The 23,534-nt window shown below is 36.7% G+C and overlaps 1 protein-coding gene across 2 annotated transcripts in view; it reads right to left on the bottom strand.

The window, feature by feature from the left end:
- Window positions 1-23,534, bottom strand: part of Apoltp (Apolipoprotein lipid transfer particle) — a 327,278-nt gene that overhangs the window by 118,392 nt on the left and 185,352 nt on the right. For both annotated transcript variants that reach the window (XM_070106619.1, XM_070106620.1), the window contains 3 exons: window positions 18,279-18,437; window positions 16,834-18,224; window positions 16,620-16,769 (listed from right to left, as the gene is read on the bottom strand). In XM_070106619.1, the coding sequence (XP_069962720.1) occupies window positions 16,620-16,769; window positions 16,834-18,224; window positions 18,279-18,437 (1,700 nt within the window). The remainder of the gene's footprint in view (window positions 1-16,619; window positions 16,770-16,833; window positions 18,225-18,278; window positions 18,438-23,534) is intronic.

Genomic DNA, 23,534 nt, shown 5'->3' with positions numbered 1-23,534 from the left:
GTTGAATATTCTACACCAAGCAGGGAGCTCAAGTTTTTTTCTTGGAGCAGATTTCTTATTGCAGTCCCTGTAGACATTAAACAAATGTTAAAATCTTTAATAATTAGCACATTTTGATTGCCTAACTCAGAAGTAAGGACTTCCTGAAGTTTTACAATTAATTGTCTGACAAAGCTACAAAACATAAAACATCTGAAGATAGCATCAAACAGTCGCTTTTTATATCATTAATGTGAGCGTGAAGACTCTGAACATTATGGCATAAAATTTGATGTCCTGATGTTCGGGAAATCATAAAATTGAAACTTGTTGTCAAAGCTTTATTTGTGTTCAATTCCCTCAGTTCCCTAAATACGGGATCCGATTCAGAAAATTTGTTAGGAGGAATAAAATTTCCTATGATGAATAGACCTTCTGCAGAAGTAGCTCGACTACAAGCGACATATATTGAAGCTCTAGGTATTCTGGGTCGAGTATGAACTACAACTTTATTATATGTGGCACCCTGACTTTTATGAATGGTTATTCCCTCAGCCGGAACAATTGGAAACTGATTTCTTTCAATTGAAATTTGTTCATTTCTTTTATATTGATATATTGAAAAGATTTTAGAACTTTTTCAATTGCTGTCCAAGAACTTTCTAGAGGATGAGGCTTTTTTGATCGTGCTATCAAACCAACAGAAGGTTCCAAAAATTTAATCCACAGAATTGTTGGAAAAGAACAATGGAGATCAATTTGCATAAGTTGTCCAGCTGCTCCATTAACCAAGCCATCACACGTGTTTATGTTCACTGTAATCATATATTTGGCGGAGGTTTTTAGTGTCAATTCATAGGGCAGTCCCTGCGTTTCAGAAGTTTTGAAAAGTTTTACTCTTTCCAAAATATTATCATTTTCATTTATAACAATTCCTTTAACTAAGTCTTTTGCAGTTGAAAGGAAAGCTTCTGTTGGCATTCGACTGAGCTTAAGAGCATTGAAATTATTTGTCTCTTCATTGGACCAAAATAAATGTATGGCATCATCGGGAACTTCTTCGAAATTAACTACTCGAGTTTCAATGAGTGATATGTCCTCATTTGCCATAGTACCAGATGCCATATGATTTAATGCAATTGCAAAGGCCTGATCCTCCCGTTGTCTCATTATCTCTGTTAATTCAAAGTATTTAAATAACTCCCACAAAGAGGAACCAACTAAAGTGCTGTATGCATCATTGGGATAAGGAGAGAATATCCACCTATCTCTAACGGGTAAGAGTTGCTTCAAATCACCAAACACTATGATCGGTGTACCACCGAAGGGGCTGTCTGTTTTGAAAATTTGTTGTAATCTCGCATCAAAAGAGCTAAACATACGAGCACCTACCATCGATATTTCATCAATTATGATAAATTTTAAATCGATAAGTCTGGAATACAATAAATTAAATGTGTCATTGCTAAGTGGCCTCAACTCTCTATTCAACCGATTAACAGGAAAAGAGAATATTGAATGAAGGGTCATTCCACCTTTTCCGAATGCTGCTTTAACTGTAGGTGCGCAAAGAAGAGCTTTTAAGGAACTTGGATTGGATCCAGGTGTAGAATTGTAACGATGGTTAAGAGCTTGATATATTGCAGATATCAAACGACTCTTTCCTACACCTGCACCGCCGCCAATGAACTCATAAAATGGGAGATTTGTTTTTAGGTGGTGCATCAAATGTGTCAAATAGATTCTTTGTTTAGTATTTAAACATTGAACTAAAGAAAATAATTCCTCAACTGGAATTAAAGGGGGTAGTTTAATAAGTCTAATATTGCAATCAGATTCAGTGCCATTATCTGTTGAATCTTCGCCATGCAAGTCCAGAAAATTTATATTTGGGCTTATTTCTGGAAGTGCCAACACTCTGAGCTCATCAGAGCCAAATCTGGGTTAAACCTTCTATACCGAATAATACAAGGTTTGGTACGTTTTTTCACAAAACCGCTACCGTCTTTAAGAGGCATGATAACCCCGCTTTCTGGTAAATTATCGTCTTCCTTCTCTTCTTCTTCATGATCACTATCTTGTGCTCTTCTACTAGATTTAAAATATTTATACCTAGATGCAAAATCAGCTAAACAAAGAGTTTCTAACTGATCGGATCTTTGATCATAACGTCTAAAATACCGGCTACGAATATTTCAGTCGAACCTGAAGGAATGTTCTGAAGTTCCGCTCTAGGTTTTACCATTCGAACACGTTCCTCAGGTCGAGAGGTATTTTTAAATATTTCTGCATTACTTGCTTCCGAAAGATGGAGCCCAATGCAGCAATATACTGCTTTTTGTGCAGATATTTCTGTGCCTGATATAAATTTGTGACCTATATGTTTAAGTTTTTGCTTAATAGTATAGTTTCAAGCATTTACCTCTGATATAGCTTCGTTTAAGAGCCTAGAAATTCCCCTGTTAGACTTGTTAATATAATTAATTATATATGAACAGCAAGCATATGCATCCAGTATATATTGGATATCCATATTTGCTCTATGGAGTTCCAAAATCAGAGGATTATAAGCGTTTATAAAACGATCCTGTAATTTTCTTTTTAGAAAAATTTTGGGTTTTGTTAAACTGGACCTAAGGGCTAACAAATACTCATCAAAAGACATATTTATTCTACTATCAGACAGGAAGTGTTCAAAATCGTTTAAATTAGAAATGTCTTCTGTAGTCATATTTGAATTTAAAACGTTTTGAATTTTGAAAAAGTTTTCCTTGTGTCTTTCTGAGTTTTGACTTGTTTCTGTAAGAGGTAACAGTATTTGCGTTGAAGGCATTGGTGGATATGGTATACCAAAACGACAAAACTGTTTTCCTCTTATTTCCCTAGTACAAGACCGACTGTGGTTATGCTTTTGATAACCCAAATAATTTTCTAAGTGGCTGATCGAACCATCGGTAGAAATATAATTGACAATACAACTAATGACATCAGGGAAGGTCTGAGGAGGTGGGCTTTAGTTTAGCATCCCACGATTTCAGGGTTAAGAGGGGTATGGTTGGATAGAGGAGATTCTCCAGATCACGAATATATATAATTATTGCCGCCGGAAACTTATAGATTTCGAGATATTTGCATTTTAATTTGAAAATTTCATTTTACAATTTCTCGATTTATGGTTATCTTTTCTTTTATATTATGCATTTATTACACACTAACACACAGTATTTGCTTTAAAAAAGCATTTAATTTTTACACAATTTTCGTAATATGAACAATAACAAATGGGTTCCATGTTGTCAGATAATAAGTGTTGCCATATCCAAACGGATGAAAGCAATCAAAATAAATAAAAAAAACCTAATCACCCTCTACAAAATATTATGAACTTAATATTCCATTTTAATAAAAGAAAAAGGTTTTATGGCTTAAACGTATGTTTTATTGCATCTGATAATTTCACAAATGGATCATGATGCTGATTTACTATATTTTTACGACATATGTATTCATATATAAAATTTTCAAAATCTTCACTGTTATTATAATTATCCTTAATAAAAGTTGAAGTTTATAAATTATATTTATGAAGTTTATATTTATGATAAAATATAATATAATAGTTAATAAAAATTGACAAATATTTATAATCATTGTGGCTAAATGACCACTCAATCCCCCCTAACCGTAAGACACTGTCACACTACACCAACTCACATCCACATCATCACACCTACTTACCATACATTCCACACCTACATACCATACATTCCACATCACTACACCATGCACCAACACGCACACAAATACAACTTAACACCGATCACACCACCATGAAGACATCAACAGATATATAAGGGACCAAAAGAAGGATCCCGTTCCCTTTTTTGCATTCGACTCGCAACGATTTGACCGTCTTTCGAGCATCCGCGTAAACCAACTCTTCGTTTCGTTCCTACAAAGGTGAGTGAAGTGAAAATTAATTTCTTAATTACATAATTATGGTCCTGCGAGCTAGAATCTACAGCAAAAAGACAAAAATACAAACATACATATATATACAATATGCAAATTGCATTTACCGATAAATCTCTTAACTAAACATTCTCTTATATTTTTACATATATATTATATCAGAATGTATTAGCTTAAGCGCAGTCGGTAAAATACCTGCGTATTACAATTTTTGTTTTTCTCCACACGCTTCTCTCACGCCGAAAAACACCACGCGTGCTCAGTGATATACATACACACTTGTACATACGATCTGCCTATGCTCACATACCCCATATACAGTGGGTACAAATACACATTTTTAATTAATTTAATTATTTAAATATCGATTATTTTAAAACTGATTAAACAGTGCGGTTAAATAGCACCAAATAATTATTAATTACAAAAAAAAAAAAAATTTTGGTAAAAGAAAGCTAAACACAATAATATAAAAAATTCTCAACTAACAATTGCTTCAAAGTCCATTTTGGCAAATATCCCGCAATACCCCTTGTTCTTTGGCAAACAAACACAAGCTGGATTGCGCACAATAATTTCAGCACACTAATTCGTGTATACCTAGGTACAAAGTGCATTGATCTCTTCAACGAGCTCTCAATTGCACAAGTACATATATACATAACTACAAGTCCACGCATTAGGGTATACCTACATACCCCTAAATAAGGACATCAAAAAATAAAAAATAAAATAGATAAACAATTAATTCAATACATTGTTAAATTAAATTAAAAAGAAATACGCACCGGTATCTATAACAACTGAATCCGGGTATTTCAGTTATTTTCAAATTAAAACGCTAATTAACAAAAAAAAAAAAAATTTTTACGGTTATACATATATACGAAAATTAATCTTATTTTGTTTAAAGTGGAAAACTCTACTCACTAAAAAGAGCTTTCATTCAGATTTCTATATACGAAGAAATTTCCTGAATTATCCATCAGTCGACACTGAGGAATTTTGAATTTATTTCATACAATTTTTAAATGAGCTCAGACTCAAAAGAATCAGAAACATCTCAATTGTTAAAAGTACCAAAGATGATTTCAGATGATAAAAGTCCATGTACACCTGCAGAAGCTACACGCTCAAAGCAAGGTGCTACAAAACAAAAACGGGTGAAAGATATTTCATACACCAAATTTATCTCGGAGAGTGACAGTCTAATACGATACTGCACTCGATTTTCATCTTCGCCGATTCAGGACAATTCTGAATCGGTCTTAGAAATCAAAAGGGAAAATCTTGATAATTTCTGGACACGTCTCCAAGCTGCATATGACGCAATAGTAGAATCTGACGACTCAGATCTACCTGAAAATTTTAAATCCTCGGCTTACGCCAAGTACGAAAACTGCTTAGACCAGTTTGAAGAAACAAAAGCAATGATTTCGGATCAATTAAAATTAATTAAAGCCATAGCACCTGCTCCACATCCGAGAGTAGAGCCTCCACAAATCCCAAGTCATGAAGCAAGTTCAGGCATCCATCTCAAGTTGCCCACATGTGATACAGAAATATTTCATGGTGGTTATGAACAATGGCCGTCCTTCCGGGACATGTTTACAGTCGTTTACATAAACCACCCAAAATTAACAAATGCGCAAAAATTGTATCACCTCCGATACAAAACAAAAGGTCAAGCAGGCGTCATAGTAAAACAGTTCGCACTAAATGACGATAATTTCAATCTGGCTTGGGAAGCTCTAGAAGCGAGATACGAAAATGAAAGAATATTGGTCGATAAGCAAGTAACGATACTAATGAACTTGCCTAAAATTCAGAAAGAAACAAGTGATGAATTCATTAGACTACAATCCACTGTTTCTAATTGTTTGTCGGTTTTATCGACACAAAATATTCCCACAGACAGCTGGGACCCTATTCTGGTAAATATATGCACCGCGGCATTACCAGAAAAATCGTTACTTTTGTGGGAGCAATCGCATCTCGGAAAAAATGCCCAACGTGGCAGCAAATGAAAGAATTTCTAACTACCCAATATAAAATAGCAGAAAGGGTAGACAAAAAACTTGTTAGAACTAAAAACGTTCAAAACGACCTCAATAGAAGCTTTAATAGACCCCAAACCAGTAGCAATAACCATTTAAATAGAAGTTTTTTTTAAAAATCAATCGTTCACGTCAGAACAGTATAAACAAACGTCATGCGAACTGTGTACAGGAGGGCATAAACTTAAATCTTGCGATAAATTCAAAAAAATGAATATTACCGATAGGAACAATTTTGTGAGAACAAAAAGACTTTGTACAAATTGCCTATCACATGCACATACACTTAAAGAGTGCGAAAGCAAATTTAATTGCGTTTATTGTCATAAACGACATCATTCAATGCTGCATTACAGCACATTTTCCAGCTCACCTCCAAACAGCGCAAATATGAAAAGAGCCACGGGTTTAGTTGCAACAGCAAATCCCGAAATGCAAAATCCCGGAAATTGCCAAGAAGCACCATGCTGCTCAAAGGCATTAAAAACCCAAACGCTACACAGCGAAATTCAAAGTAGAGTACTACTACCAACAGCAGTCGTCTCCATCGAACACCGAGGAGAGCTGTTTAGACTTAGGGCCTTAATAGACCAAGGATCACAACGATCCTTCATAGCGTCTAGGGCTCAAAATAGGCTACAACTGCCAACAAAACTAGCCAATTTTGAAATCACGGGAATGGGCGGAAGAGTAGTCCAAAACTCAAATAAAATCTGCCCCATTACCCTTATTTCCCCCCAAGCGGATAAGCACATACAAGCAGAAGCTATAGTCTTACCGCAACTTACAAATATGCTTCCAAGCTATCACATAAATAGCAAGCATTGGCAAAAGGTTTCACACCTAAAGCTAGCAGATCCCAACTGCAACACTCCCGCTCAAATAGACCTTCTATTAGGCAGCGATCTCATACCACAGATAATACTCGAAGGTATTGAGAAAATTTCGAATACACTATTGGCACAAAATACTATTTTTGGGTGGATCCTAAGTGGACTAGTTTCGGAACCAGTTACCACCATGACCACTCAGGCTGAGGAAATCTCAAACGAATACCTCAATTCACAATTAAAAAAATTTTGGGAGTTAGAAGAACTCCCCCCCATATCAATCACAACCCCTGAAGATCAGTATTGTGAAGACTTTTACAAAGCCACAACGACTAGATCAGATAATGGTCGGTACGTCGTACGACTACCACTAAAACAACAATTTCCCACCACAATCGCCTTAGGTCACTCTCGCACCTCTGCTATACAGCAGTTTTTAAGTATGGAAAAAAACTTACTTAAAAAAGGTGAGCTTAAGCCAGAATACGATGGCGTGTTGGAAGAATACCTCCATTTAGACCACATGGAGGAAGTAAGCCCATGCGAAAAAATCGTAAATGGCAAATATTACTCATTTTACTTGCCTCATCACGCAGTAGTAAAGCCAGACAAAAAAACAACTAAAGTAAGAGTTGTTTTTAATGCATCAAGATCTACTAGCTCGGGGAATTCCCTAAATGATATTCTATTTACGGGACCTACGCTCCAACCAGATTTAATGATACTAATTTTAAATTGGCGTATATTCAAATACGTATTTAACGGAGACGTCGAAAAAATGTATAGACAAATAGTCGTACATAAAGATGATCAAGATTTTCAGCGAATTATTTTCCGAAAATCTCCCAATAGTCTACTCCGCGACTATAAATTGAAAACAGTTACCTTTGGCGTCAACTGTGCCCCATATTTAGCCATTCGAACACTGCACGAATTGGCAGAAAACACCAAGTCAGAGTTTCCTCTGGCAACCCAGGTGTTATAAACACAAACGTATGTAGACGATATTCTGTCTGGAAGTCACAGTCTTCCACAAGCATACGAGTCACTAGCACAAGTGACACAAGCCCTCAAAACCGCAGGGTTTCCGTTAAAAAAGATAACGGCGAACCACCCTAATATCTTAAAGGACATACCTAAAGAAAATCTGTTGGACACGAATTTCCTTAAATTCGAAAAGGAAAGTACAACAAAAACTCTGGGGATCCAATGGAACGCGATATCTGACCAGTTTTCATACACTACAGAGTCAATATCAGCATTATCCGCCATAACAAAACGCTAAATTTTATCCTCTGTGGCAAAACTTTTCGACCCCGCAGGATGGCTTTCGCCAATTATGATACAAGCGAAAATCTTGATACAAGAATTATGGCTAGACGGAACCGACTGGGACGAACAAGTGAAACCTCTTCGCTTAGAAAAATGGTCCCAGTTTGCAAACAATCTGGAAGACATTTCCCAGATACAAATCCCTCGATGGGTAAACTATTTCCCCGAACACAAAGTCGAAATACACGGCTTCTGTGATGCCTCGGAGAAGGCATACTGTGCCACTATCTATGTGCGCACACAAAGCGATACCGCGACCACAAGCCACTTATTCGTAGCAAAAGCAAAGGTGGCTCCTTTAAAAACGCTAAGTCTACCTCGACTTGAGCTCTGTGGCGCGCTACTACTCGCAAAATTAGCTTCCATGGCGCAGACCCATTTAAGCATGAAGAAACATAGATTATATCTCTAGTCCGATTCTGAAATTGTTCTAGCCTGGTTGGAAAAACCACCACATGCATGGAAGACGTACATTGCTAATCAAACGTCTCAAATACTTGACCAAGTGGGATCAGCCACTTGGCGACATGTAACCAGTGCTGACAATCCTGCTGATCTAGGTACAAGAGGATGCAAACCCCTGCATCTTGCCACCACCACCCTCTGGTGGAATGGCCCCCGATGGTTAACAGAATCTCCCGATTCTTGGCCACAATCGCCCATGCGCAATAGAATTGCCCCAGAAAGTCGAAAAATCGATTCTTTTCACACAACAGTGGATGATACTGACATCCTCGAACGATTTTCATCGTATCCCCGAGCACTCAGGGTAATCGCTTACATGCTCAAGTTCATAGAGCAACTCAAAATTAAACTTAAGGGAGTAACTTCATTACACTCCCAATGCGATACAGTGACGCACCTAGACTTACAAAAAGCAAAGGTCGCTCTTATCGCATCTACGCAAGCGCGCTACTTCAGCCGCGATATATCACTTTTGAGAGAATCAAAACCTATTGACAAAAGAAGTCCCCTCTTAGTTCTAAACCCATTCCTCGACACGAAAGGTCTTCTTCGTGTGAATGGTCGGCTTGCCAATTCAAGCCTAACGTATAACGAACGCCATCCCATAATTGTTCCAGAGAAGTCTCGACTTGCCACACTACTCATCAATTATATCCACATATTAATGCTTTATGCCGAACATCGCCTCATGCAACATATGGTCCGCCAGGAATTTTACATTCCCCGACTTAAGCCCCAAATAAAGAAGTGCATTTTCTTGTGCAAAATCTGTACCACGCACAAGCAAAAGATGAGAACACAGATTATGGCAGCACTTCCCCGGAACGCTGCAACTTCGCTCTGCCTTTCTCCATCACAGGTGTCGACTTTGCTGGGCCTTTTCAAATAAAGGCGTCCATGTTAAGGTCTCCCACTCTGATGAAAGGCTATGTGGCTGTTTTTGTCTGTTTTACAACAAAAGCAGTGCACCTTGAGCTTTGTACTAATCTGACGAAGGAGGCTTTTCTTGCGGCATTTGCTCGCTTCGTCGGTCGACGCGGCTTTCCATCGAAGATCATGAGCGATAATGGTAAAACATTTATCGGCGCTCAAAGAGCCACCGAAAAACAATTTGTGAACTTTATCAAACAAGTCTCACCATAGATTGTACAAAAGTACGCGCCCCAAGGCATTAATTGGCAACTCATCCCCCCAAGCGCTCCTCATATGGGTGGTTTATGGGAATCCGCTGTAAAAAACTTCAAATCCCACTTCAAAAAAGTAGCTGGAAATTACAAATTCAATTACGAAGAATTCACGACATTATTAATTCGAATTGAAGCCGTTCTCAATTCACGGCCTCTTACAATCCTTTCGCAAGGATTGCGGTAGTATCGGTTGATTGATTGCGATTTGCTGTGTCACTATTATCGGCGGTTGGGAGAAAGCATAGCTTCACGAGCGGTCTGGTTAGCATTCCGCTTTGTGTACGAAGATCAACCACTCGTATGTGACCGTCGGAGCCGTAATGTAGCTTTTCTATGCGCCCAAGCCGCCATTCGGTAGGAGGTAGACAATCATCATGGATGATGACACAATCTCCAAGCTTTGGTGCTTGTTCAGGAGTCTTCCAACGGTATCGTTTATGGAGATCCTTTATGTATTCTTCTTTCCATCGACGGCTGAAATGGTGATGGAGAATTTTAATTATTTCCCAGCGATTTAATAAGGATAGCGAATCCACGCCTGGCTCAGGTATGGCCAGAATGGGTGTTCCTTTGAGAAAGTGCCCTGGAGTTAAGGCTGTGAAATCGGATACGATGTCCCATTTGTCGGCGCCCACATCGCCTCCAACATTGTGGGATTTTCAAAGGTATGCGACCGTTGCAACGACAACAGGTTGCCCAGGCACACGGGCACTGTCTAAACTGCCTATCGCACACGCATGGGACTCAAGAGTGTGTGTCCACGGGTCTGTGCCAAATTTGCAGCAGACCACATCACACACTACTTCATCGCACCTCGAGGCGCGACGTTGGTCGGCCACCTACTCTGCGAAGCCGCGCAACAGGACCTCGACCCTCAACTCGTGCGGTATACCCGCGGAATGTAACACCACGGCGTCGACAGCCTAGACCGCAACCACGTCGTTCCAATGGACTGAGCAGCGTTGTGGAAACGTTACAACAGCTGCAGCGACTACTAGGCTAATAATTTGCCTAGGGGGGTCGGGATGGCTAAATGACCACTCAGTCCCCCCTAACCGTAAGACACTGTCACACTACACCAACTCACATCCACATCACCACACCTACTTACCATACATTCCACACCTACATACCATACATTCCACATCACTACACCATGCACCAACACGCACACAAATACAACTTAACACCGATCACACCACCATGAAGACATCAACAGATATATAAGGGACCAAAAGAAGGATCCAGTTCCCTTTTTTGCATTCGACTCGCAAGCGATTTGACCGTCTTTCGAGCATCCGCGTAAACCAACTCTTCGTTTCGTTCCTACAAAGGTGAGTGAAGTGAAAATTAATTTCTTAATTACATAATTACATTGATTTATCGATAGTTCATCAACTATATATGGCGCGTTTTTGATCGGAGGCACCGGTTGACCTGAAGTGATGCTGTGACCGCGCGCTCTAAGCCCTTTATCTCGAAAACGGTTCACCATATGAAAAAAATTTTTAAACAAAATTTGTAGAGAATTTTGTATTCTACATTATTGATAATAAATACCAATAGTAAAAAACCCATAGGAAATGAGATATTTACAAAAAAAGCGCAAAAACCGATTTTTGTGACCTTTGACCTTGAAATTTAATAGTTGCGTACACCCTACCATATGTAGGTTTTGAGACAACATTTAGGGTGTCAATATACAAGTATTTACAGACTTACAGCTGGGTATCTGAATTCCGAGGTGAACTTACTATTATGACTGGACTATGTACCAAATAACAGTCTTGTATCTTATTGCGGAGCTTAGTTATGTGGCGGTGGTCCGATTACGCCCATCTGCAATACCAACCGTCTTACTGTACCAAGAAACATGTGTACCAAGTTTCATAAAGATATCTCAATTTTTACTCAAGTTACAGCTTGCACGGACGGACGGACAGACGGATGGACAGTCCCCTGGATTTCAACTCGTCTCTTCATCCTGATCATTTATATATACATAACCCTATATCTAACTCGATTAGTTTTAGGTGATACAAACAACCGTTAGGTGAACAAAACTATTATACTCTGTAGCAACATGTTGCGAGAATATAATAATATCTTTTTGTTTTTCAAAATCGCCCGCTGTAGGTATAACGATAGTGGTTTAATGACGTCAAGGTTGTCGTAACTTTGTATTCTATGAACGTTGGTGCTAGTGCGTAGGTACACCTGACGAATCTCCAATTAATTGCTGAATATTGCCAGTAGCATAAAATCGCAATATAGTGGCTAACAAATTGAGACGATGGATCAAAGCCTGTGAAATACCTTCAGGTGTTGGCAAAACTTTATATTACGGAATGTTCCGTACTATATTTACTTCGCGTAAGCCAAATTATATTAAAATCATCCTCAATTATGTGTTTCGAGATTTTTACGGGTTTGTAAACGTGAGGCCGAGCGTTGTCTTACAGCATAATCGCATTCTTTTTTACCAGCGCATGTAGTCGCTTTAAAATGGCTTGGAGGGTGACTTGCAATGCTGAAGCATCTTCAGGTGCTAGTGCTCTTGAACAAGAGGTCCATCGGATCTCTCACCGCCATAAAAAGAGGCATCAACTATGGTTTTGAGAACTATGGTTTGTTCCCTTGATCTCGGAATGGAGTGTTCTAAATGACCATTTCTTCTCCGACAACAACTTTATTAGTTTTAACCTGGACAGAGCAGGTCTAGTTACTGAACCCTATTAGAGCTTTAGTAACACGAACTGAGACCTTTACTGCAAGAAGCTTCGATCAGATATTCCGGGACCCCTTGGTGGACACCGAAGCAGTCGGAACTCAAATCTTCAAGCAGAAAACTGTTCAATAAGGCTCTCAGAAGCGGACTTAGCGTAGATTGGACATTGTAACATATAAGGCGGGACTTACTTAATATAAGTCTGAGAACAATAATCCTCCATCATTTGCATTCATGCAAATAATCGACTACAGCTACTCCTGAATGCTCACTTTCCGCTAAACCTATACCCGGAAGAATTATCTTTTTAAGAGCGTCAGGAACTACTCGTCAGATTATGCCACATTTCGGTGGTTTGGATGCAGGTTAGAGTGGCGATCGTCTCGAAGGCCGGTAAGAGCTCTCGTGTCACTGCTAAGGACTAGCACTGTGGGCACCTTCCTTGATATTGAGGGGCCTTCAATATTGTACTGTCGGAGCCGGTTATTGGAGCTTTCAATAAGATCGAGGTCAAAGCTAATTTCAATCATATCATCTATAGTCTCCTATGCGACAGAACGGTTATGGCAGAGTGGGAAAGTGCATGGTCATTTTTACAAGAACTGGAGGAATGAGGCTGCCAGGTTTTGGGCTTACGCGGACGATGTAGCTCTTTTGGTAAAAGAAAAATTCTTAAACATCGTTTACAATCTCACCCAAGGGTATCTAAATGTAGTAACCAGGTGGGCGGAGAGAAATTAATTAGCTAGCTTAGCTAGTTTTATTTACTAGGAGAAGCAAAATCCCTGATTTTACTCTCTCTAATGTCTTAGAGGATCAATTGGGAAGAGGTGAGGTCTCTCACCAAAGGTAGTGATCTGGCTCTATAAAACCATAGTTATGGCAAAAATGTTTTACGGGATCGTTGTCTGGTGGAAGGCGTTCGTAAAAACTACAGTATCTAAGCAACTGGAACGTGTTCAAAGAGCGGCCCTCATCATTGCACTAAGGACAAGACCAACAATGGCAGTCAATTTCATTCTATTTTCATGTCCTGTAGACATAGCTGGTAGGTGCATGCTGGCGAAATCTGCTATTAGTTTTAGGGAAGCTGGGTATATGAGGGGCCGGGACTCATTGAAATTCCCCATTACTGCGATTTCACTCATTAGAATCTAGACCACTGCATCGCGGAATCCTCGCCTGGCGGTTCCTTCTCTGCTTACACACCTGCGAGGGATTTATGGTCGGGCCTAAGCCCTTGGTGAAGAGATGCAGTGAACTTTTTTCACGTATGGATCAAAGTTAAGAGGGAATGTAGGAGGTAGACTCTTCTGTCGGGATCTTTCCATCAACTCTAGTTTCAGACTACCAAACCAATGTAGCGTCTTTTAAGTGGAGGTAGCTGCCATCAAGGTAGCGGTACTGCTCCGACGTAGAGGCTCCTTCAGAGAGGTATGCATTCACTCTGATAGTCGTGTGGCTGCAATGGTTTTGAGCTCGTTGACTGTGCGATCAAAACTTGTTAAGGAGTGCATGGCCTCATTAGCAATATCATCAAGCTTCTTCCATACTAGACTCGTATGGGTGCTCGGTCACAGCCGAATCGCCAGAAACTGTAAAATCAATGAGCCTGCTAGGTAGTAAGATATGGATTTTCACTTAAATGTGAGCAGTGACACGCTCATCGCCTTATTTTGACCCCGACTTCCATAAAGCCCTTCTCGTACTATCTTCAGTTTAAAATTGTATGTCTTTGGCGTATTTATTTATTAATTTATCGCGCTTTTAGTAGTTTTTAAAAGAACCGTTATATGGGGAGTGGGCAGACAGGGTTTGCCCTGAGCATAAGTAGTCATTGCATCTAAAGTGACTTAATTATGACATTTTATAGGATTTCATTTAATGGTGTTTTGTGAGCGTAGCAGTGGTCCGATTACGGCCATACACGAACTTGCCTCATTTTTGGCCAAGGAACAAGTTACAGCTTGTACAGACAGACGGACTTACAGACATATATCCGGATTTCAACTCGTCTCTTCATCTTGATCATTTATATATATATAATCCTATATCTGTCTCGATTAGTTTTAAGTGATACCGTTAAGTGAACAAAACTATTATACTCTGTAGCAATATGTTGCAAGAGTATAAAAAAAGGGAGTAATGTGGAGTGAGGCCGCCGAAGCCGATCTAATAGAGTTTCAAATGGAAGTGAGGACAGTCTAGATTAATGAATAGATTAAATGTAATCTAATCACTTAAAATTTTTGGTGGGAAGATGGTATTAGACTAATTTTAAGCATTTTGCCGGCATTAAGAATTATTTTAATATATTGCACGTGTTGAAAAACACTATTGCCAAAAACGGAGTAAAGAAATCTTAACCGTGTAAAAGATTTAGTTGGCGGATATCAATAACTAACAGTTTATATCAAAACCGTGTTAAAAGGAAATTCGAACGTAAATGACTGAATTGTATTCGAAGAGGATTGAACTCTTCTTCGTGACTACCACTTATGTAACGTTTTTTTAAGTCAAAGAAATTGTAAGCCACAGTCTAAATAGACATGCGAATGGAAAATTCATGTGGAAACACTCATTGTGTCTATTTATAGCTTTGTTTCCCGTCTCTTTCCCGTTTCGCGTGGTGTATTTTTACTTTTAAAAATGGTGCATTTTTATTGTTCCCTCTTGTGGATACTGCAATAGCTGTATCGCTATTTTTGCTGCTTTCTTGTCTAAAATTTACGTGTTGAAGCAACAAAAAAGTTAGTCAGTTAAATTTGATACAGGAGAGTATGCGGACACTTAATGCGCTAAGTTGTGTTTTACATACATATTTAAGACTAGTTCTACCATTGTGAATAAACCAAATGTAAAAACTGAAGACTTGAAATCTACAATATTTATGGTATATAAAAGAAAGTCGTGTTAGTTACACTATTTATAACTCAGGAACGGATAAACCGATTTGGAAATAATGTTAAAATTATAATCCCTTGGATTCTTACACCGGAAATAACGTTTTCGTTTCTATTCATAAATACAAGTTTACTGCATTGAATATTTTATGATTAGTGTATATACCTATACCTTCGCCACAGCAACGTGTGGCCGGGGTCCACTAGTAAATTATAATTGTCTATAGAAAACGTAAACCATATTCACGCCTCAAAACCAAGGGACAATCAGTTTACCGGACCGCTTTTTTGTTGATGCATGTATACATAAACATACGTAACTATGCAGGATATTGAACACAACATTACAATTTTTTGCCTAAAAAAAGCAGTTTTATCTTTTACTCCTAGACCTTGGAATTTTGCGTACTCTTGCTTTTCATCATATTGGAGCCATACATATTTATTTAGACGTTGTATCGTTCAAATATAACATATTTTACTCCCCGTCAGCAAAAATTATACTTAAATCATCCTTAAATGCGATATACCATATGTGATGTAAACTCAACCAAAAAAAACTAAATTTATTATATTTAGTTAATGTGAAAAAACTCAACCAAATCATCGGAGTTCATTGTAACTATTAGGGATATGAGGTTTGGACCAAGACCAAGACCAATTTCATTTATATAATATTGAATGCCAAACTATTAATATAATATAACTTTATAACTTTTAAGAAAACGTCTCCACTTAATTTCACTAAAATATCACATATTTTGACACACCTAAACGGCTTAAATTCAGGTGGAAAGTCGGAAATCATAATGTGGGATATATTTGGGTACAGAAATGAAAGGGCTGATTGCATTAATTTTGACATTACTCAAGTACACTTGAGAAAAGAGAGACCAATGCTTCAAAATCCTGAATATCAGTTAAATGCACAATGCAGCGGTTTATGAAATGGTAATAAAATGCAATGAAAGCTCGTCAAATTAATATACATATTTAGGTTTGTACTACAAGTATATGTACCTATACTCGTATAAGAGTAAAATGGTCGTTACGAAATTTAATAAAAGAGCTTTAAGGTCATTTATTTTAAATTATATTAATTGTAAATATGTCAATTTATGATATTGTACAAATTAAATTGTATAAACAGATAGAAAATTACTCACTTATTTGTGCTGATATTGAATAAAGTGTTGAGCCATGGTGCATTCAGGAAAGGCGTGGTGAAGTTCAATTTACCATTTAAGTTTTCAATCGACTTGATGGCTATATCCATATCGGCAACCGTTCTGGTGTATGGATAGTTAACAGATAAACTGTTTTTATTAAAATAGTAAAATAGTTATAATCTTAAAATACCAAATTTTTAAAATTCCTTACTTAAAATAGTGGTAGTTGCCTTTTATACGATTATACGAGCCCATTAAATATACTGTAGCTTCATTTTCAAATTTTGGGGTGATTAATGTAGCTAAAAATTCGCGAAGAGTTTTCTCTTTTCTTAGCATTTGGAAGTCTGTACGGACTATTGTGGTTTTATCAGCAATTCCCCACTCAACACTGACTACGCTATGTAGGTCTGTTAGATTTCTATACGATAAATGCGTTATACAGCTCCTGTTGTTTTGTTTAGCAAAATATTTTCCTTCAATAGATATGTCTAAACCTTTTCCCTGTTCGCTAAATATGTTTCCTTGGTATTGTCCTCTAAAATCATGTATATATTCGTCTGCCGTAGGCCAATGTGTTAATAATCCAAATCCAATATTATTAATGGATACATAATTTAGATTTCCATTTATTTCAAAATACCATATTGAACTGAAATTTAATTTTCCACCCACTCTTAAATCGTTGAATGTTTTATTAGGGTTTATGTATTTTATCTCAGAAAAGAAATGACTTGTATTAGCATTTGGTTGTTCAATATTGCTTTCTATTAGAAGGCGCATATTCTCCGTAGGTTTCCAAGTCCACTCACAGTTGCCATAGCCCCTATAGGAATCGAATTGATAACCACCATTTAATTTCCCATAATCTAACCGTGTTTTTATATCAGACCAGAGTTCCACTTTTCCAAGACGAATATCCTGCCAAGGTGTTTCTAGAAATATTTTCGCTGTAACACAATCATTTTCCGGATATTGGAAATTAGTCTTAATGTAAATTCGTTTAATTGTAGCTTCCGTTGATTCAATAAATGCAGATAAGTCGATACCAGTTTGGTTGTGATATGAATAACTGCCAGATATTTTACATCTTTTCCCATTTTCAATAGCATTAAACTGAAAAAGCAGGTCATTTGGTTTTTCTTTTTCCTTTAATATATTTAACTCAATAAGTCCTTCTTGATTGTTATGCAATGAAAGTGTTTGCAACCGTGTTTTTAATGGCAATCGTCCATTCATCTGAACTATACCATTTATCTCATAAGTTACCATATCACGATAGAACACTCCTTCAATTTGGTATTGATTGGGAGAAATGGGAGTCACCGTACCATGGAGAGATATATTTTTGAAATTTTGCATTGGTGTCCATAGCTCTGCATTGATAATTTCGTCCTTTTTTATTGCTCTCAAGCCAAAATTAAGATTTTTTCCATTTTTATTTGAAAATACTAAATCAAAATTTAATTGCGGGTTTTCTTCGCTACTAAGTAGAAATGTATACTCAAATAATTTGAAAGGTAATAACGTAGCTATAAATTTGCCATTAGAAGTTATTTTCCCATTGTCATTTTCACATTGCCACATAGACTCGGTTTGAAACTAAGATATTGTAGTCCTGTATTACTATATAACATTCGTACTTATACAACTCACCTTGATCATATCGTTTTGATTCATTATTTCTATTTTTATATCAAAAGTGTTGTCTTCTTTAGAAAGATCATGTTTAAAGTAAGCAGTTCCTTTGTGCTGTAGACTCATGTTTTCCTCTAACGAAAAATTAAAGGAAGCTTCCAAAAAATTTTGTTCAGACTGGAAATTGGAAGTATGTATGTATAGTTATAAAAAATCGGTATATAAACAAGTAAGGAAGTTCTAAGTTCGGATGTAACCGAACATTTTATATTCTCGCAACTTGCAAGGATCAAAGCCCGGGAAATTACTTCAGATGTTGGCAACATTTTATATTAAAGGAAGAATTGTTCCGATTCAACCAAGTTTTTACCCGATTTCACCCATATTCACACTGTCGATAGGAGTGCTAAAACACACCCAATTTAAAAAAAAAAACTTAAACTGCATATGCTCCTCTCTAATGTAATTCTGTATACCAAATAACAGTCTTTAATCTTATTGTGGAGCTTAGTTGTCTATATATACCAATTTCACCCATTTTCACACTGTCGATAGAGGTTCTAAAAGAATTTGTGCTCAGTGAATTTCGTTATTATAGCTTTAGCGGCTTAGGAGATATGCACATTAAACCTATTAGCAGGCGGGACCACGCCCACCTTAAAAAAGTCACGCGGATTTCAACTCGTCTCTTCATCCTGATCATTTATATATATATAACAAACAACAGTTAGGTGAAAAAAATATTATACTCTGTAACAACATGTTGCAAGAGCGAAAATAACATAAGCTATATTAAACATGGCTAACATGATGAAACAATAATATAATATTTAATTACAACGGCTTAATAGAGAATATCCGAGGTTAATCTAAAAATTTTTTTTAAATCTTTAAGGCTTTTTAAAAAATTCTCGCAGGATTTCATCTTCAGTTAAATTTATACTTTTGGGAATGTTTACGTTCTATTTCGACGCTCTTGTCCCATCGGGTCCGTTTTGATTCTTTTTAAAGTTGACAACTTCGTTCTGGGGTTGCTGTTGGTGCAGACAATACTGACAAAACACGAAGAATCAAATTTACATTTTTAAATGGCTCCCCATTTATTTATGTGGAGATATAAGTTGAAGTTGTTGATACAAAGTTCCGGGTCGGCTTTAGAAAATCATCCCAGGATTCCGGGGTAGGGGCGGATAGAGGATTGTTTCCTGATCAAGAATATATATATATATAGCCGCGGGAAACTTATAGTTTTCGAGGTATTTGCGTTCTAAATGGAAAATTTTAACTATTTAAACCACGTATTTTTTCGATCTAAAATTAATTTTATATTTATATGTTTCACTTTTATATCCACTAACACTTTATTAATTTGTTTGTACACATTTATTTCACATTATATAGTGCTAAAATAGCTTTAATTCAATATTTAACTTATTGTTCAATTATAATTATTCATACAATAACTACACGGTTGCATACTGACAAATAGCCAGTGTTACTTTATCGACATCCTTTGTAAATGAACTGAAAGAAATAAAGAAAACAGATTATTCCTCAATGACAGAAAATAAATTAGACATTATTAGTCTGGAGAACATCCTCTATTCGCCCATACTCATTTTATCCCCGAAATCCAGGGGCGGTATTCTAAAGTTTTCCCAAAGTTCTTAGCGTGTAAATATTTTGGTCAAAAGTAATGTGCATTGCATGGATCTTTCGACCGTAGAATCATTTTCTCCACATTCTGACTTTAAAAATGATAATTGACGCGGAATAATAAACGATTTTTTCGTAAAATTTTTGGGGTTTCTCATTGAGAATAATTGTCTAAAGTTTCAAAAAATTATACTTCTTCAAATCGGCTTCGTAAATGACAAATAGAAAAATGATACATAAAATTAAATTCTGTAGAATCTTAAATGTCTTGAGGTCCAAATTTGAGTCGATTTTTCTGAGGACCAGATCGACGGGACATTTTCATTTCAATGCCTTAACTGAACGAATTATAACGACATTTTAACAAAATTTACGAAAACTTTAATCTGCATTTTCCTGCATCACTTTCAATTTATTCAGAGCAAATGTTGACAATTTTGTGACTTCTCCTAGATCTAGATTCTAAGCGTTAGTGTTTCGTCACTAGTTCTTACTAGTTTTCTGTTTCTTTACTATTTCGTTATTTCGCTCCTAATGAGAGTAACTTCTCCATTACCGCATTCTTCTTCTCTCTGATAGCTAGCAGCTACAAATTTCACAAGTCAAAACTTAAACTATCTATTAATCCTTTACAAAATTAAAACATACTCGAATTTTTAAATAAATTTACCAATGAGCAGAAAATGCAAATTTTAACATAACATTTGATATATCGGTATTTAGTAATTAGTATTTGGTTTGATATAATCAGGTAGTCTAAGTTCCATTGAGTGTATTAAGTTTTCTAAACTATAACCTACCGATATTCTGTTCAACTACTATTGTTAAAATGGGTGAAATCGGACAACATCCACGCCTACTTCCCTTAAATCACAACTTTAAAATTCTATCTGATTCTTTCACTAAACAGTATGGGAATCAAATATCAAAGAAAATGTCGGAATAAAACTTTGTGCAAAGAGTGGCTTTAGGTTGTGGCATTTAAGGTCTAAAAGTTGTCGAAATCGATCATAACTTTCAAGTAGCCAGATTCCCTTAAAAAATTTAAATTTTTGAGATATACTCGTACTATTAAAATTTAGAGGAAATGTTTTCCTGATAATGGTGTGCGCTTGTGCTAAAAAGGGATAAGTTCGAGTTGAAACTAAGAAGTCATCTCTTTTTAAGTGAATCCTTGTGCCTAAATGGATAAAATCGGGTGAATACTTCCTCTAGCTTCCATATATCCGGTGGACTTTATGCCTTTTACGTAGATTGGTCAATATGTGTGGTACCTAGTTGAAAGTTTGTGAGCATCCTTTTCTGGTAATACCATAGAATATCGTGATGCCAAAAATTACTCCCCAGTTCCCATATATCATATCTGTATAATGATTTTCGTTATTATAGAATACTTCATGCCGAATATTTGGATTAGTGTGTAGGTTATCTCAGCAAAATTACGTTGAAACTTGTTTTCGAGTATACTTTAGTAATACCAAACGTTAATGCAATTAGTCCGCAACTTCGCCTACACCAAATATACCCGATAGTGTGATATCTGATTTCTGACCTTTCTTTAAACCGTTTATGTCGATTCATGTGCGTCATAATTTAAATAAATTAAGTGGACGACTTTTACTAAAAATAATGTGGTTTAGTGCTGAATTTGAATGAATTTGGTCTAGATCCACATATTAGGGATATGGGGATTTTTCTTAATTATTAGCTTAGTTATAGTACTTTGTAGTTTTTGGCTTAACGGTATTTTGTGTGCTGCCAAGCTCTTCAGAGTGTTGAGGAACACGTTTATTAAGTTTCATCAAGATATCTTAATTCTAACTCTATATATATCTCTATTTGGTGTAGGTGTTACAAACAACCGTTGGGGGAACAAAGCTGTAATTCTCTGTACAACATAATGCGAGAATATATTGTAATTAATGGAATTTATAAAAAAACGTACATATGTATATGTAATTTTTTAATTCTTCATTTGTTTGTATTTCTCAATTTTTTACACTTATGTGGCGTCAACTATCTTAAACGCGTTCCAAAAAAAGTAACGGTAGTTGTAACCTATGATTCTATGTAATTAATCTATAAATTGACGTTTTGTTAAAGAACCCTAGAACATCTAAATTAGCTTTTCAACATATAATATATTAAGAAAATTCAGTCTCAAGATAAATAAAGATCATTGCTTATACAGTTTTGTAAGGATACAGGCACTGACTACAAGCCAGGTAATTAAAAGGGATTTAGGACTTATGCTAGAGTTGAACCTTATGGTAGCATTAGTCTTCTGCGAGAGAGAGGATTATGTCCGTGATGGTCAACTTACAATAGTAATCTTGATCTCAAAGCTATTATCAACTGTTTATATCAAACACAGATAATGCGCCATATTGCTTCAATAAATATATAAATGTAAAAACGTTACAAGGCGTAAGAATATATTTTCGCCAATAGATGCAAGCGCTGTATTGTATGTACGAAAACGCCAGTGAAAGATGATTTCTTGCGGAGCAGCTCTCCAAGACGAACAATGGGGTTCAAATTCTTTCCGTTGTGATGCAGCAGGCTAGTTTAAGCCTTCAAATAATTAGAGTCAGAGATAGTAATTTGTAAGCAGTTACGCAATTGAGCACAAATGTTGTCAATAATACGCTTCGTTATGAATGCCACTCTGTCAGAGTCCTGGTCATGGCATCGTTCCTTACAATCTGGAGTAAGTCACCATTATCATCGCGAGGTGTTAATTCTTCAATCATAAAATATTATTGCCGATATAAAACCCAACCTACCTATGCTCACTGAAACTTTTCAAGCAGTACGCAAATTTTAATACAAGTAGCAAAATAAAATAAAATTAAATTAATTAAAATCGACAAAATCGTTTAATTAAAATTCAGACTCATGGTCAAATGTTTTGGGAAATCGATTGCTGGATGAATTCAGATGCATTGCTTTTAATTCATTTCTTTGCTTAAATTTATTTTCTCTCTATTAGTTCCGAGATTTTGGGCTCATATGTTTAAAGCAATGCTTCTATGGATGTAAAGTTTAAATCTTGGTCCTCTCTCATAAATATTTAATCATATTTATGTATAGGTTTTGCAAATCAGTATTATAATAATCATATAACTAATCGTGAAAATATCGAAAGCCCAAGTCCCTGAAGTTGCGTACCATGTTGTTTGTGGACTTCAAGAAATCATTCGACACGATAAAATGAAATTCAATCTGGCTGGCAGTGACCAGGTAGGGGGAAGACTGAGGACAATTCCTCCCGAGCCCGGTAAAAATTGTTTGCAGATTTTTTCTCCAACAATTGATGGATCAGGGTGCTGTGACCTATATCCTCCCCGCGCCCGGCTTTCTTTTTACGGCCCTACTGGCTGTTAAGTCGGAATACAGTCCCTTACAATATAAGTCGCCTAATCCAAGGATCTCAAAAACGAAAGCCGTGACAGCCAATCAAAAAGCAGAGTGATTGACAATAACCAAATTTAGTTCGTCGACAGCTTCTGCTATCTCGGATAAACTATAGCAACTGAAGGAAGAGCTGAATCGCATGTCTAAGCAAATTGAATCTGCCAACAAAACTTGGAACGTCAAGCATGCTAATAAAACATA

Source organism: Bactrocera oleae, chromosome 3 (genome assembly GCF_042242935.1).
Source record: "Bactrocera oleae isolate idBacOlea1 chromosome 3, idBacOlea1, whole genome shotgun sequence".
In the NCBI taxonomy this organism is placed as follows: Eukaryota; Metazoa; Arthropoda; class Insecta; order Diptera; family Tephritidae; genus Bactrocera; species Bactrocera oleae.
The sequence above is the reverse complement of the archived record's forward strand: the minus strand, read 5'-3'. Positions and strand labels throughout refer to the sequence as shown.